At 40.5% G+C, this 14,599-nt stretch overlaps 1 protein-coding gene across 1 annotated transcript; it reads left to right on the top strand.

Annotated features, from left to right (window-relative positions):
• The first annotated feature begins 3,174 nt into the window (after positions 1–3,174).
• On the top strand, positions 3,175–13,674 carry LOC101855823 (proline-rich proteoglycan 2). Its single transcript, XM_013087924.2, has 7 exons — positions 3,175–3,451; positions 5,746–5,991; positions 6,791–6,861; positions 7,666–7,732; positions 8,190–8,638; positions 9,887–10,123; positions 12,689–13,674. The coding sequence occupies exons 1-7, from the start codon at positions 3,365–3,367 to the stop codon at positions 12,741–12,743; spliced, it is 1,212 nt and encodes a 403-aa protein (XP_012943378.1). The 5' UTR covers positions 3,175–3,364; the 3' UTR covers positions 12,744–13,674.
• The last annotated feature ends 925 nt before the right edge of the window (positions 13,675–14,599 follow it).

Below are 14,599 nucleotides of genomic sequence, written 5' to 3'. Positions count from 1 at the left end.
AACTCTGAAATCTGCTTCATTTGTCTGTCTTATTTTGTATAAAATGGCAGATACATGTAATGTATATCTGGTCCTTTTCAACAATCAAATATCAAATTATGATCTTGGATCCTTATTGGAATTTGTACTTGTTCCTTTCAGGACCGGACCATTCGTTGTATTTAATTGTATAGCCTTGGTGTGGCTTTTCAACAAACTGTAGTTCCCATGTCATTCTCTTCATTCTAAGGGTGTTACACATAAATGTATTATTTATGGAACTTTCCTTGACAAAGTGACGGACTGAAGGAGCACTGCTTGACATGATAAGAATACACGACTGGTTTCCACGTTTATGACATGAAAATTAGGCATGAGTTGAGGTGATGTAACTGGAAAGGAGCCTACTGTCACAATCTCTCTCTCTCTCTCTCTCTCTCTCTCTCTCTCTCTCTCTCTCTCTCTCTCTTTCCCTCTCTCTCTCGCTTGCTCACGTTGTCGCTCTCTCTCACACACACACACACACACACACACACACACACACAGTCACATACACGCACACTGCTCAGAAAAAGACGTTGGCTAATGCACACATCATTGTATCCAAATGGGCTACAATAATATAATAGTAATATTATTATAGTGGAGTCCACTTATAACGAGTCCGGAAAAAACGAGAAGTCTGTTATAAAGACACTATTCTAAAACCCCGTTTTTTTCCTCTTCTTTACCTTTGTAAACAAAATACTGCTATAGCGCCTTCAAAGAAACACGCGAGTCGGTTATAGCGGAATATTGCTGCTGTTGAGCACAGTGCATGGGCCAGTTATACATAATGTAAAACCTCGCCAGTTGAGAAACTAGTTGGCAATCTAGCGGAACGAAGAATGGGAGAGCCCATGTGTGTCAACAATGAAGGCCGGAGCGACTGAGTAGGGAGGATGTGACAAGCAGAACGCATCGCGTGATAGGCCAGTGTAAGCCTAGTTTAGATTATCAAGGCCTACCATGCCTCTCACTTCTCCGATGCGGGGATGTAGAGATCACAGCAATGTGATGGATGGAGCGAATGTGTGACGTGCGCAAGCTGACGGGATGCACCACAGATGTGGTGGGGTGGGGGAAAACACAGCGGGTGAGTTAGCCCAGAGCCCTTTCTTTCTGACCGCCAACGCCGAGCTGTCAGTCAACATCGTAAGATCTAGCGCTAGAGAAAGAAACCTGATTCGATTTTTGATCTAGTAAGACCTAGAGGTCATGTTGAAGCAAAATCTTCATCAGGGGAGATAGCAAAAGGAAATATACTGAACAACAAACTCATAGATTAGGCCTACTTTACAGTTTCCTTTGAATTTATTACCAGATCCCTTATGGCGAGAATCCTGCTATAAGGCACATTTAGCTCCGGTCCCCTCCCTCTCGTTATAACAGGATTCCACTGCAATTCTCTTCCTCATCAAATTTAACCCTGACTTTCATTTTGGCCTATTGCGTTCAACACAAGAGAAACATAATTTGACCCCACAATGTCATATGGTATGTACTAGCCTCTTGCTTGGCTTTTGGCCCCAATTTTCATCAAACGTACCCGATTGTGAACTAGAAAAACAAACATATTTTGATTTGGGATGACTTCTTCTAATTTTTACCACATTGGTTGCTTTTACACACACACACACACACGCACACACACACACGCACACATACACACACAGCCTCCCTCTCCCAATATAAGAAAATCTGGCTACTTTAAATAGAAGATCAAACTCCAAAATGTGTCTCCAAGAATGTACACAATGGCATGTGATTCCTGTTCAACATGGGGGGGCATCACACTTCGAACAAAGCTGAAGATCTTCAACTCAAATGTGAAGTCAGTCTTGTATGGATATGAGACATATAACGCATCTCAGACCTGCATAAAGAGGATTTAAGTTTTCTTCTTAGTGTCTTAGGAAGTTACTGGGGATCAGATGGACAGACAGAGCCACTACAGAGGATTCGAAGTAGTAAGAAGAACAAGACAGAGCCCAGTCAGAGATGAGGTAGGAAGAGGGCGGTGGAGATAGATTTGACATACATGTAGGCCTACTCTCAAGCAGTCGAGCAGCTGCATAAGAAGTAGTGTTGGATCAAGGAGCTTAGAACTAATCTTTTAATCTCCTTGTGTTGGATTGGAACCCACAGGGAAAAGATCAAGAAGAAGACCACGTCGAACCTGGAGAAGAGTCACAGAAATTGACGTAGGTCCTACACAAGAGTGGGAACACATGGAATAACATCAAGCGGCTAACACAGGATTGGGAAATGTGGGAAGTGTTTGTTCGTGGCCTATATCCTGATCCAGGGTGAGAAAGGCTATGATTAGCTTTGCATACTGACTTTTTTGTGTGGGAAGTTTTAGGGTGCCATTCACTAATCAGGGTAGTTTCTAATTTATCGACTTCTGATTCTCTTTTATCACAAGCAAGATACGGAGCTACCGTGGTCTAGAGATACGCTGTTCGACTCTCATGCAATAGGTTCTCCCGGGCAAAATTCAAAATCAATTCCCACCAAACGGATTATGCTTAACTTAATATGTCCTGCACGCTCATATTATAATCTTATGCTATTGCGAGTGCCGTAAAACCTTACACAAATCTAAAAAAAAACAAAAATACTTTGAGCAAGACAAAATAAACAAGTTTGACGATTACATCAGTAACTCAATAATAATAAGTATGCCCTAAATATTGACGAGCGCCTGATTCCACTGTGTTGTGACACATTTATTGTTATAATATGACATATGAGTGAAGGAATTTTATATTCCCAGCTTATCTGGACAGGTTGAAAAAAAATAAATAATAAAAATAATAATAATAATAATAATAATAATAATAATAATAATAATAATAATAATAATAATAATAATAATAATAATAATAATAATACTAATATTTATATTCCCAGCTTATCTGGACAGGTTGAACAAAAAATAAATAAATAAATAAATAAATACAATAATAATAATGGTATAAACTGATTTTGTACGTAAAGAAAATTGCTTTGGTCCAAAGTTTGAACTATAATTGGGGCGACAAAATCGAAACCAAACACCATGCGATCACTTCTTTTTCACCTGACATGACCTATTTTTCAACAGAAAAAAGCGGAAACGTCCACCTGTTGACGCATGCGCAAAGAGACAGGTAGAAAAGAAATTAGAAATCGACAGGAACCAGGAAATGGCCGACCTCCTGGCCTAACTTTGTTTACAAGTTTCTAAAGTTGTGGAAAGTGCCGCAATGAGCTAACAGCGGCGGTGAGGCTCGCTGGATATTTTTTTTGTATCTATTAGAAGTTGCTTTGGCTATAGCCAGAGCCTGTCACCATCTTCAAGATGTTGAAAGAGAGAGATTTGGATAAGGCGACCATCGATGCCTACCATTATTACGTGCAGCGGGGTATAAGAAATGATTTGAATTCGGTAAGTCAATCTTTCCTAGATTAGATCTCTAGGTCCTTTCCTATATATACGCCATTTAAAACAGCTTAATCTCTTCAGCTACATCTGTCATGAAAACCTCACTTTGTGTGGCTTAGGCCTCAGTGTACACGACTACAAGGCGAGAAAGTAGGGACTTCCTTAACTCCAATTCGCTCTGTCTCTCAGTCTCACATCGTCTCTTCCCTCCTTCCCCCCTTCCTGGTTCCCCCTTCACACCTCAGTCCAGCTCTCATCGTTACCCTTACATTCCCAATTATGTCTTGAGTTTTTAAAATAGTTTTTTACAGTTTAGGGTTATGATTAATCTAATAGAGGTAACCTCCGGTTTTTGCCCCAGGTGTATGTCATATTAGGGCATACTAAATAAAGGCAGCATCTGTTCGAACTAGAGTCTGAATAGCCCCCTGTGGCTATTCGAATTCAAACTCCAATGCGTGTGCGTAGTCACTGGGTGTAGATGAAGGCTACTGGATGTGAAGCGACGGGCAATTCGACCTTGGCCTTCCTCGGTTTTTATTTTCTGACCAAAACTTTCGACACAAATTAAGAAAAGTAGATCTAGAATCTAGATCTAGATCTATATAACTTTTTGGCGTCAAAAGTGAACAACAGTTGCAAAATCTGAAATGCTTAACAACAAAGGCAAACAGGGAAACGGCAATCTGAGCTGAAAGCAGTGAAAAAATTGAAATGGAGTGTCAACGTACACGGTAACCGGGCACCTAGTCTCAGTATCTATGTACACGGTATTCGGAATGAATATAAATCAATATTAAATTGTCCTCTGCTGTCACTTGCTGAAAAAGAAAAAAGAAAGTCATATACAAGCGTCTTGTCGGGCTCGCCATCGTAACCGGTCAGTGAACCTGTGCGTGCGTATCACATTGTGAGTACCGGTTGGGGTCACCAAAGTTCATTTAAATCTCTGCGCTGTGAAGTATAGGGCTCCGGAATGGGGGGATTGTTTATTGATTTTTTTTTAAAGGTACAGTCAGGGGAGGGGTGGGGATGAAGGCAACACCGGATGACAAAAACTGAACTTGGAGTTCTGAACAGCCCGGTTACCGTGTACACATGACACTGATACTATGTGCCCGGTTGCCTGTTACAGTGTATGTAGATATTAAGGCTACATGCTCGGTTACCATGTACATGACACTGAGACTACGTGCCCGGTTGCCGATTACCGTGTACGAAGACACTGAGGGGAGGTGCCCGGTTACCGTGTACGTAGACACTCCGAAATTGAAAATCAAAGTTTCAGAACAACAAAGGATTATAACTATCTATAGGTAGTCTAAACCCAGTTTATTTGACGAGAAAAACAAAATCATTGACCAGTTGGAAGTTCTATTAAAAATTAAGAAGAGAAAAGTTAACACCCTTCCAAAGGGAATTTATATAACTAAGGTCAGTCATTCAAAGTAATAGTGGTCTAAAGGATTTTTAAGCCTTTCCAACAGCATACTTTACATGGTGTTCAAATTAAATCAGGGTAGAGCAATACGCGCATGTGTTAGACAAGTAACAATCCTTCTACAGTCTGAAGCAGCAGTATCGGCTCAAAGTTTTAGTAAAATCATAAAAATTGTAATTTTTGGGGGACAAATAAAATGCAAATTAAATTTAAAAACAATATTAAGCAGAAGAATCAGTTTGGATAATCATCAACCAATAAGTAAGTCATACCGAAATCGATGAAAAACGTCAATTCCAGCATGCCTCTTTTGAATTTTGAGTCCGAATAACCATGGGAGGCTATTCAGACTGGAGTCCGTATTATAGCCACTTTGACTAAATAAATTAAAAATTTAATAAATAATGGGTTAAGGATAGGGATGATGTATTCATTCTTTATAAAACAAGAAGAATAGAAGAAGTAATCTTTGGGCTTTGGGGCCAAAGCTGGTTATCCCTTTGCAACTTTGTACCGTCTGATGTTTTATTTTTTTAGGCGTACTCATTTCTTTAGATATAGAGTGTTTTTGTCATTTTCTTAGTCGATTGGTTGTAAACTAAAATGAAATCAAGTTGGTTTGTACGGTATTGGACAGAGTGGAAGTTCAAGTGCACTGCAGATTTTAAGATCTCTCAATCTGCATAATCTGAAAGCGTTTTTCTGTTTTCTCTCAACAATAGTTCAACATATTCCAGTGATACCTAGGACATTGTTTCTGTTTTTAAGACTCAGAAACAAGCCTTCAGTGTGGTACATAATACTTTTAACCTTTCTATTAACCTTTCTACTTTCTTTAAATTTCTAATTTTTACAGGTGTGGCTGGGACCAGGGAAATTGCCGTTCAGAGCAGCCATTGCCTTGATCGTTTTTGCCCTCTGTTGCCTGTTAGTGGGCGTCCTGCTAGTGGCACTGCGTATGAGACATGTCTACCTATGGGACTGGGACTCACAGTTCCTCGGCCCTTTCTTCATCATATTATTTTTGCTCTGCATGGCCGGGGCTTCATATCTTTTCATCATTGCCAAGCGAAGAAGCAACAAGTATCGAGCTGAGCTCTATGTAAGTTGTTCGTTAAACTGCGAAAAGCTAATCAAATAATTTCGACTGCTCAATAAATAAGACTTTCCATTGACTTTCCTATATTATACGTAATTATTTTTCAAAATGGCATATATATCATGAAATCTTACACTAAGCTGTAGTTTTATTATGTAGTGTTGTTTTTTTTTGGTTAGTTGATATTCATGATAGTATTTTTTTGGGATAGTATTTGATCTAAGGCTTCTGTTATTTTCCAACAAAATTTTATGATTAGAACGTTGTGTGGCATAGTTTCCCTATATTGGATGTACACCGTGATCGAGAAAGAGAGAGGGGCAGACAGAAAGAGAGAGAGAGAAGCATGGTCTGAGACTCTGTTTATATCTGTGAAAAAATGCATAGATACTAGTTTTTAATCTTTATTTCCACGACATATTGTGAAAATAGTGGCTCCCTTTATCTAAAGTATTACGAATAGAAGTTAAGGTGTTTACGTAATTGTCCATTTGAAATTTGTGCCTAGTTTTCTTGGGACTGATACGGTAGATGAGTTTACTCTGGATAACACGTGTATATATGTGTTATATAACCCCGAAAATTTGATGGTGACAAAACTTGTGTTGTTATAATGTCTAGTAAAAAATAATGGCGGATTAAACTTAAGATCGTAAGAAGAATGTTTTTTCAGCATTATAAAATTAATAGTAATACATGACCAATGTAATGTAGTAACTTAGTAAAAGTAATAAATGGTTCATTGGTGGCTTTTGATGTCTTAAATTACTTAAATGATACATTGTCTCTTATTTTGTTTCAGTTCAAGCCAGTAGGAGACTGGGGCATCAACTGTGTGCACAAGAGCGAGCTGGCTAGGGAGGAGGAGCTCAAGTAAGTTGTTGAAGATTATTTTTATAAAAATTCTTTTTGCTCTGTATGGGTATGGAGTTTCTTGGATTTTTTACTCTTTAGCCAATATTCAATATCTTTAAAAATGTTAAGAATGTACGAAGTTCCTAAATTCGTGCTTTTGGAAATTAACGTATGGGTATTTAAATATGAGCTAAATCGTTTTTGTCTGCACCCAATTAAATTATTTTGTAAAACAGCAATAAAACAGCCGCTACCATTTGTGTTGTAATCAGGTGCTCGTTAATTTTGGGGCATATTTGGAGTTATATATATATATATTAGTGTCATTCTAAAGTTCGTTCATTTGCCTTGCTTTTGATAAAATAAAATAAAAAATACTTATCTATCTTGAAATGAAGTTGAGATATTTGCAATTGAAGGAAGTGGGGGTCATCTGATGTCAGAAGAAAAATTTGCGAGAAAATAACCGTCAAAGTTTGGTGACTTTCAAATCTTGAGAGTTCTTGCAAACTGCAAATTAAAATTTTTGTGCCTTTGTTCTATATTTGTGAGTAAAATCCAAGCAGAGATGTAATATTAAATTTTAAATGGACCTAAAATGAAAAATGCTGGTTTCTTCGATTTCATGAATTTGATGAGCACCATTATTCACACAATGCCGCACATTTTTAAATACTTGAAATCAGTGGTAAAATAGTATAATTGGTGGAAAGTTTATCTTGAATTAGTAAAAGAGTAAAAAAAAATAGTAAAAAAAAATATTTATTCTGCATAGTTTAATATGGTGACACATTGGATAATATCACAATTCTTGTCCTCCAGACACGAGCTCAAATCTGGAACTACACCACATAAGACAGTCAAGCCAAGATCAGAAGCATATTCTCAGGTAAGACGACTTTTTTTCATACAACAGCAGTTCATACTCACTCCTGTAATGTTTTTAAAATATTTTTGTGACAGTTTCTATGAGGCAGTATGATAAATCATAATACCTTCATGGTAAGGAGTGCTCAGTTTGTGGGCGGGGTTTGTATGAGTCACTTGTTTTCGTTTTATGCATTTTGTTCTTTCAGCAGCCGTTTTAAAAAAAAAATGATAAGACATCCCATATGGGTCCAAATTTTCACTTCTTTTTCTAACAGTTTTCCTGATAATATCCCACTACAGCTGTGGGGACCTATGATCTGTCTTTGAAATCACACACTGTCAGAAAGGTGACATTACTCTCAATGACAATTGCATTCATCATGTATAAACCTGCTATCGAAATTCTTTGCCGTCATTGAGCATAAAATAGTAAAACATTTGGGTTGAGTTTAATTTTTACTATTTGGACATTTCAGTCAAGTCGCGATCACAGACGCGGACACAGGAACGGCAAAGACAACCAAGGCTATGACAAGAGCCCACTGGACGCTAACCGCCAGTTCAGACCAGACGAGCAACGGAGGAGGGGTCCACCGCCCCCTGATGGCCGGAGGGGGCCACCACCTGAGGGGTACAGGGGCCCTCCTCCCCCAGATGGAGCTCGCAGAGGCCCTCCTCCAGACGGTCGACGCGGCCCGCCCCCTGATGGTTACCGAGGACCTCCCCCTGATGGCAGACGCGGACCCCCTCCGGATGGCTACAGAGGCCCCCCTCCCCCCCAAGGCCAGCGCGGACCACCTCCCGATGGCTACAGAGGCCCCCCTCACCCCCAAGGCCAGCGCGGACCACCTCCCGATGGTTACCGCGGACCTCCGCCCGGAGGTGACAGGCCTAGAGGCCCCCCACCTGCTTACAGAGAGGAGAGGTGAGGATGTAGTTTTACTTGCCATGTTGGAGGGAAGGGAGGAGAGGTGAGGATGTAGTTTTACTTGCCATGTCAGAGGGAAGAGAGGAGAGGTGAGGATGTAGTTTTACTTGCCATGTCAGAGGGAGGAGAGGTGAGGATGTAGTTTTACTGACCCTGTTGTTTTAGTTTTTGTAAGGTTTTACGGAGCTCGCAACTGCATAAGGTCATAGGGGTGGATGTCAGCAGAATTGTTTAGTTTTAGTAAGGTTTTATGGCGCTTGCAACTACATATGGTCATATGAGCGCAGAGAGGTAGATATCAACAGAGAAGTCCTCTTTTGGAATAGCCTAAAGAACCTTCAGTCAGTGGCTCTGCCCTGGGTGGGCGTGCTATGTCGGTTTGAGGAGAGGAGAGGTGATGATGTAGTTTTACTTGCCATGTCGGAAGGAAGCTGGAATTGTTCTCATTATTCCTGTTGGTGGTTGGTGGGTGCTCTTGTGTGGTTTGCTGCTTCTTTCCAATAAAACATCTCTGGTCCTTATCTAATATCTCCCCCTTCTTTTTTGTGTTTGTTACTCTTTTGTAACCCCTCTATTCTTTGGCACTTAAACGACCTTATTGTGCTGCAAGTGCCGTTTTACACTCGCTAAAACTAAAATAATTATTATTGGCTATGTTTTCTTCCTTAGGAATGACCTATGTACAAGTAAGAACAAATCTTGGCTTAGCATCTACGTTCTTTACAGTTTCATAAAAGGCTACGGAGATTGCTCACTTATCCTTTGGTAGCCCACACCCCTTCTGGGTTTCATGAGAAAACTTTGTTCATTGAAATTTTAAGGGTTGACGAGACAGTTAATCACAAAGCCCATTAGTTGAAACCCTATTTTAATGCATTTGAAGTTCCGAGTTTTCTTATTCTTAGTTTTTTTTCTGAGCTCCATGTAATGGTGGGATATTTTGGAATTGCATTTAAGTTGACCTCATTTTTGTCATTGGAATTTCAGAATTTCTTAAAGTAAATATATAAGAAATAAACAAGTAACTTTCAGAATACAGTTTAACAGGGATATGCGAACACAGAAGAATCAAAATCACGCATCTGTTGAGCTGTGCCTGTGGTCCCATTGTTTTAAATTCTTTATCTTTGTAAGATATCTTTTGAACTACTGAGGTCGGTCCTAGCAAATTTGAGCTATCTGTGTAGAGTGTTGTAGCCTACACTACTATATTTTGATTTTTTGATGTCCTCTCTTTGTGCACAGAGGATCTCCCCCGAGTCGCAGGTCCCCACCTCCTGGACGAAGGTCACCCCCTCCCGGAAGAAGGTCGCCCCCTCCCGGAAGAAGGTCACCGCCCCCCAATGGTCAGAGGGGACCAGATGACCGCCGCCCACCCCCACCACAAGGAGGCGGGGCTCGGATACCCCTGGATGAGGAGCAAGGTCGCCGCCCGAGGGGCGTGCCTCGGTTTGGCGGTGTGGAGAGGATTCCTGACGAGGAGTAAGTTGTAGGCTAACTTTCTTCATCAAAGATCTCAATGTATCTGCTTTGATGAACAAACTGACAATGGCTTTTTACTTAATGCAATTCAGTACAATTGCTCAGAATATAACACTTTTCCCCCAGGGGGCGCTGATTGGTGACGGTGTGATATACTGTCCCCGTAGGACTATGCGATTGTGCAGCCACAGCGTTTTTTTGCGTAATTCTGCAACATTTGCATAATTTTGGATTCCTCGCGTTTTTTCATGTTTTTTTCCTTTTTTCTTAATCACAAAACAATTAATGCCTCGCCGTGTGACTAAAGGGAAGTAATCATCGTAACAAGTCTCATTTATGTGACAAGTTGGTTATTTCCCTTGTTAGAAGGTCTTAGTTATGGGTTGGGATTTTGTTCCTTGAGCATGTTCAATTTTTCAATCCATCAAAAGTTGTTGTTCTCATATCAGCTGATGTCTCATGTTTGGCAGGTGTCCCTGGTTTTAGGAATTTCGTCATATAATTTAGACGTACAAACGCACGGTCACTCCCTCTAAATGCACGCTCCGATCTGCGAATCACGCTGACAGGTAAAGCTTGATTGAGGGAAATTTTCACAACGACTACTGTACGATCTGCACAGCTTGCAGAAGACAAGCCTAGAAAAATCGAATATTTGGCGAGACTGCCCCTTACGCAGAACAAAGAGAGCAACGGACAGCGTTTTCACACCCAACTTTCCACAGACACATAGGTCTAGGACTGGTCGGGTGATATGTTCGGGGACTGAAATATTTGATTGGTCACTGGAAATGCCTCTCTTTGAGAGAAGGTTTCTGACTGGTGTTTAAGTGACTGCGGGTTGGCTAATGTTTAGTTAGACCTATGCCTATGATGTGCAACAAGCGTGAATGCTCGTTCTTGAATTTACGGTCGGGGGTGGTCGCTTGGAAAGCCACGTGGCTGGGCTGTCGTCTCTTTGACTATCCCCAATTTCGTTTTAGGCTATTGGTTACCCGACATTTTATGGCGCTTTCTTTACATCGAGTCTGTCTTTCTGCCCCTCCCCCCCCCCCACACACACACACCCATTCAACGCCTTTGCAGTCTTAACCGCAGTCTGGGAATCTTTTACAAAACAGTCACGTGTCGTCACATTATCAGCCCAAAGTGACCCCCACCCCAAAAGGAGGTCACTAGAATATCAAGGCAATGAGATGACTGCGTCCCTTCCTCCCCTTTATGTAAATGCACGCTCCGTATAAACACACGCTAAGGAGCCCTCCCGAGCACAGTGCGTTTAGGCGGAGACTACTGTATTGATTTTTTTTCGTTCACGCTAGTCAAAAAAAAATTACAATTTAGCATTGCCGACTCCAGCGCGTCTAACGAAATAACCAGACAAGTTACAACGTCTGTTCTTTTTTGAGTCTCAAGAGCAGAAATGCATGCTTTGGGTGCACTAAATGAGAATTACCATAAATACCAGGATACCGTACACCTTAAAAGTTAAATTGTACGTTGAAAAGTACCAAAAATTAAGTCGGCCCGGACAGAGCGACGACAGGGAGCTGACCTCCGTGACCCCGACGTGATAAGGCGCCCGGCGGGGAACCCCTCTCGGCAACTAAAATTCCACTGCTTGTGCGCCGTGGGCAGAAAGTTCGGTTTTTAAAACTATTGGAGTAAATTTTTATGAAAAATGTCGAGTAGACCTGGCATAAGTGCTGATTTATACTTACGCCATGATGAGAATTCTGGTGATGAATGAGCTAGATCTAATGTTTTCAGTTCCGATTCTTATTCCTTTTTTGGTGAACATGCGATCATCACGTTAAATTTTCTCAAAGTACCGAAAATTTCATATTGGTTGGTTTATTTTTGTTGTGATAGAGATATAGTGCTGATGTACTGTATCTACATCCTGGTCCGTGGGGACAAGTGTTGCGCACACTGCGTGGGTGGATAGTGTTAATACCGACCATCCAAGCATATACCGATTTGCAATAGATAGAAGAAAGGTAGTCGGGAGTGGTCACTAAGAAAGGTGTTTGACAGAGCATTCTCCCTATAGACTATCACCAACAGTTTCCTTAAAATTTTATCTTTTCCTGACTTATCAATATCAGTGTAGTGTAGTAGGCTAGATACAACAGTACATGAGCTGGTCTTTCTGCTTTTTTTTTCACCACTCATTCAACGATTTTATAGATGTAACTGTGATCAGGGAATCCTTTTTAAAACAATCATGTTTTGTAACATTGATGGAGAAAGCAAATCCCCCCCCCCCCCCCCCCACACACACACACTATGCCGGAGCCCCTTTTTTGGTACTAAATCTAAAAATGATAAAAACGTCAATAAATTGATCATTAAATCAAAACAAGTGAACCTATTTTGATAGGTCTTAGTTTAATAAATGAAATCCTCATACGAGACCTGTTGCTGAAAAGTAATTTAATGCCAATGTTCTCGTATAGGAATGTGCCCGAGCCGCTGTCAGCGGTTCCAACTGCGAGCCGCTGGGAGTTAAAGTGTTTAAGCTGGTAAAGTCTATTCATACTCTCTCTGTTTGTTTTTCCACAGTCGTCGAGATTTCAAGCTCATCTTGAACAAGTCGCGGGATGAATCGGACATCTGAACAGCAACAACAGCGTTACGTGCAGTGTAGATAGTTCCCTCTTGTACATTCCCATTTTACTTCTATCATGAGAGAGTGAAAATGAACCAAAAATTTATGACCAATTTTTTAAAGCTTGAGGAATAGCTATATATTTGAAAGGAAATTCATGTTGTATGTGAATGTGAATTTCTTAGTTTTTATTTCAGATTTTAACTTATAAATTAATACCACTTTATCACTTTGCCGCCTCATTTCACTGATTGGCGATGTTTATCACTCAGTTTTCTTTGGATTTTCCCCAAAATATGATGGCAAAGTGTTAAAGGTTCAGTATAATAACAATAGTGCTTTTAGGCATGGTGTAAAAAATTTTTTGGAAGTCTGGAGTATGCCATGCCTGTTACAATCGAGATTTGAATGAAGGGTTGGTTATTGCGATCTAAACTAACCACCCTCCAGACACAGCATTGTGCTTTTTAAACTGGAATATAAATAATCGACCCTGTACAATTTTTCTTACAGACACTGGCAGATTGTCATTTGTTATTCTATCTTCTCTTGAAAATAACATCTTAAAGGCCTCTGTACCAGCCAGTTGTCTTCTTTGAAGCTATAGTAGTGTGTTTAACTTAGTTCAGCTGTATTTTGATGCATTGTTATGAAAGAAATTGTTCATTTGAAACTGTTGTTTGAGCGGTTGTGCTATTCGGTACATTATATGGAGTATGCTAATCATTAGCTGTCATGTAACCATTTTTGTACATTACTCATCGAAACGTAGTAACCAAATGTCCATCTATATTTTATTAGCATTTTATACTTTTGGCCAGACATTCCATAAATCGCAGCATTCCAAACAATGTCCGTTTAAAAAAAAAATCTTGACTGAGCAACTTTTGCGTTTGTAATATACCTTGACAAAGAATAAATGGAATAGTCACTGTGGCAATGCTGCTGTCCGTGAATTCATTTCTATGAACTGATTGTGTGTGTATGACACAGCTGAACAGACATACTTGGTAATGGACACAGAAAAATACAGTGGAACTCGGATTCAACAAGGTCGCCAGGCCTGACCTAAAATCTTATTGAATCCGAGTGTTCGTTATAGCAAACACGAAGTTAAAAGAGAAGTCACAAGTAGTGCCTGAAATGTCTGCATATTATGAGCTGTGTAAAAAAAAAAAAAAAGACCGATTCGTTCAAATGCACGCCTGTGCCATCTCAAATGCTTACCAAAAAGTTGTGTTGCAGTGTAGAAGAGCCTAGCATAGGGCAACTTTTGATTCCATAGACCAGCGCACAATTCATTACGTAGATCTTCGTCAAGACTAGCTTATCATTGTAATAGTGATCTGTTGCAGAGGGGAAAAGAAAGACTGTGACGTGTTTGTATCTACGAGGTTCAACTCCCGAACCGCTCGTGCCACCCCACCCCCTCCCCAACACGCACACACAGTCACACATGTGCAGGCCGCCCATCCGACCCCGACACACGCCAGAGCAGACAGGTGCGCGTTCCAACAATGCATGTGTTGGTATGAAAAAAGGTCACTGATTGGTCGCATGCAATCGAGTAAGTGAATAATGGTTCACGATGCAGGTGCAATGGATGGTTTCTGGGAATAAATAAAGTTCGTTCTGGGAGAAAAATGAGCGAAGCCACGTCTGCGGGGGCAGTTCACCCTGGAAGCGACCTCGTTGAATCCGAGCTTGCTGATTTAAGGGCTCGTTGAATCCGGGTTATTTTGATTGATTTTAAAGAAGAAAAAAACGGGGAATCTATCTCTTCTCGTTGAATCCGAGTTCCACAGTATGTGTGTGGCATCGTGGTGAAATTGGGTGCCTGTCAAAACAACGAAATGGAAGAAACC

The sequence above is a fragment of the Aplysia californica genome, unplaced genomic scaffold, assembly GCF_000002075.1.
Source record: "Aplysia californica isolate F4 #8 unplaced genomic scaffold, AplCal3.0 scaffold00658, whole genome shotgun sequence".
Lineage (NCBI taxonomy): Eukaryota > Metazoa > Mollusca > Gastropoda > Aplysiida > Aplysiidae > Aplysia > Aplysia californica.
This window is presented reverse-complemented; position numbering and strand designations above follow the sequence as displayed.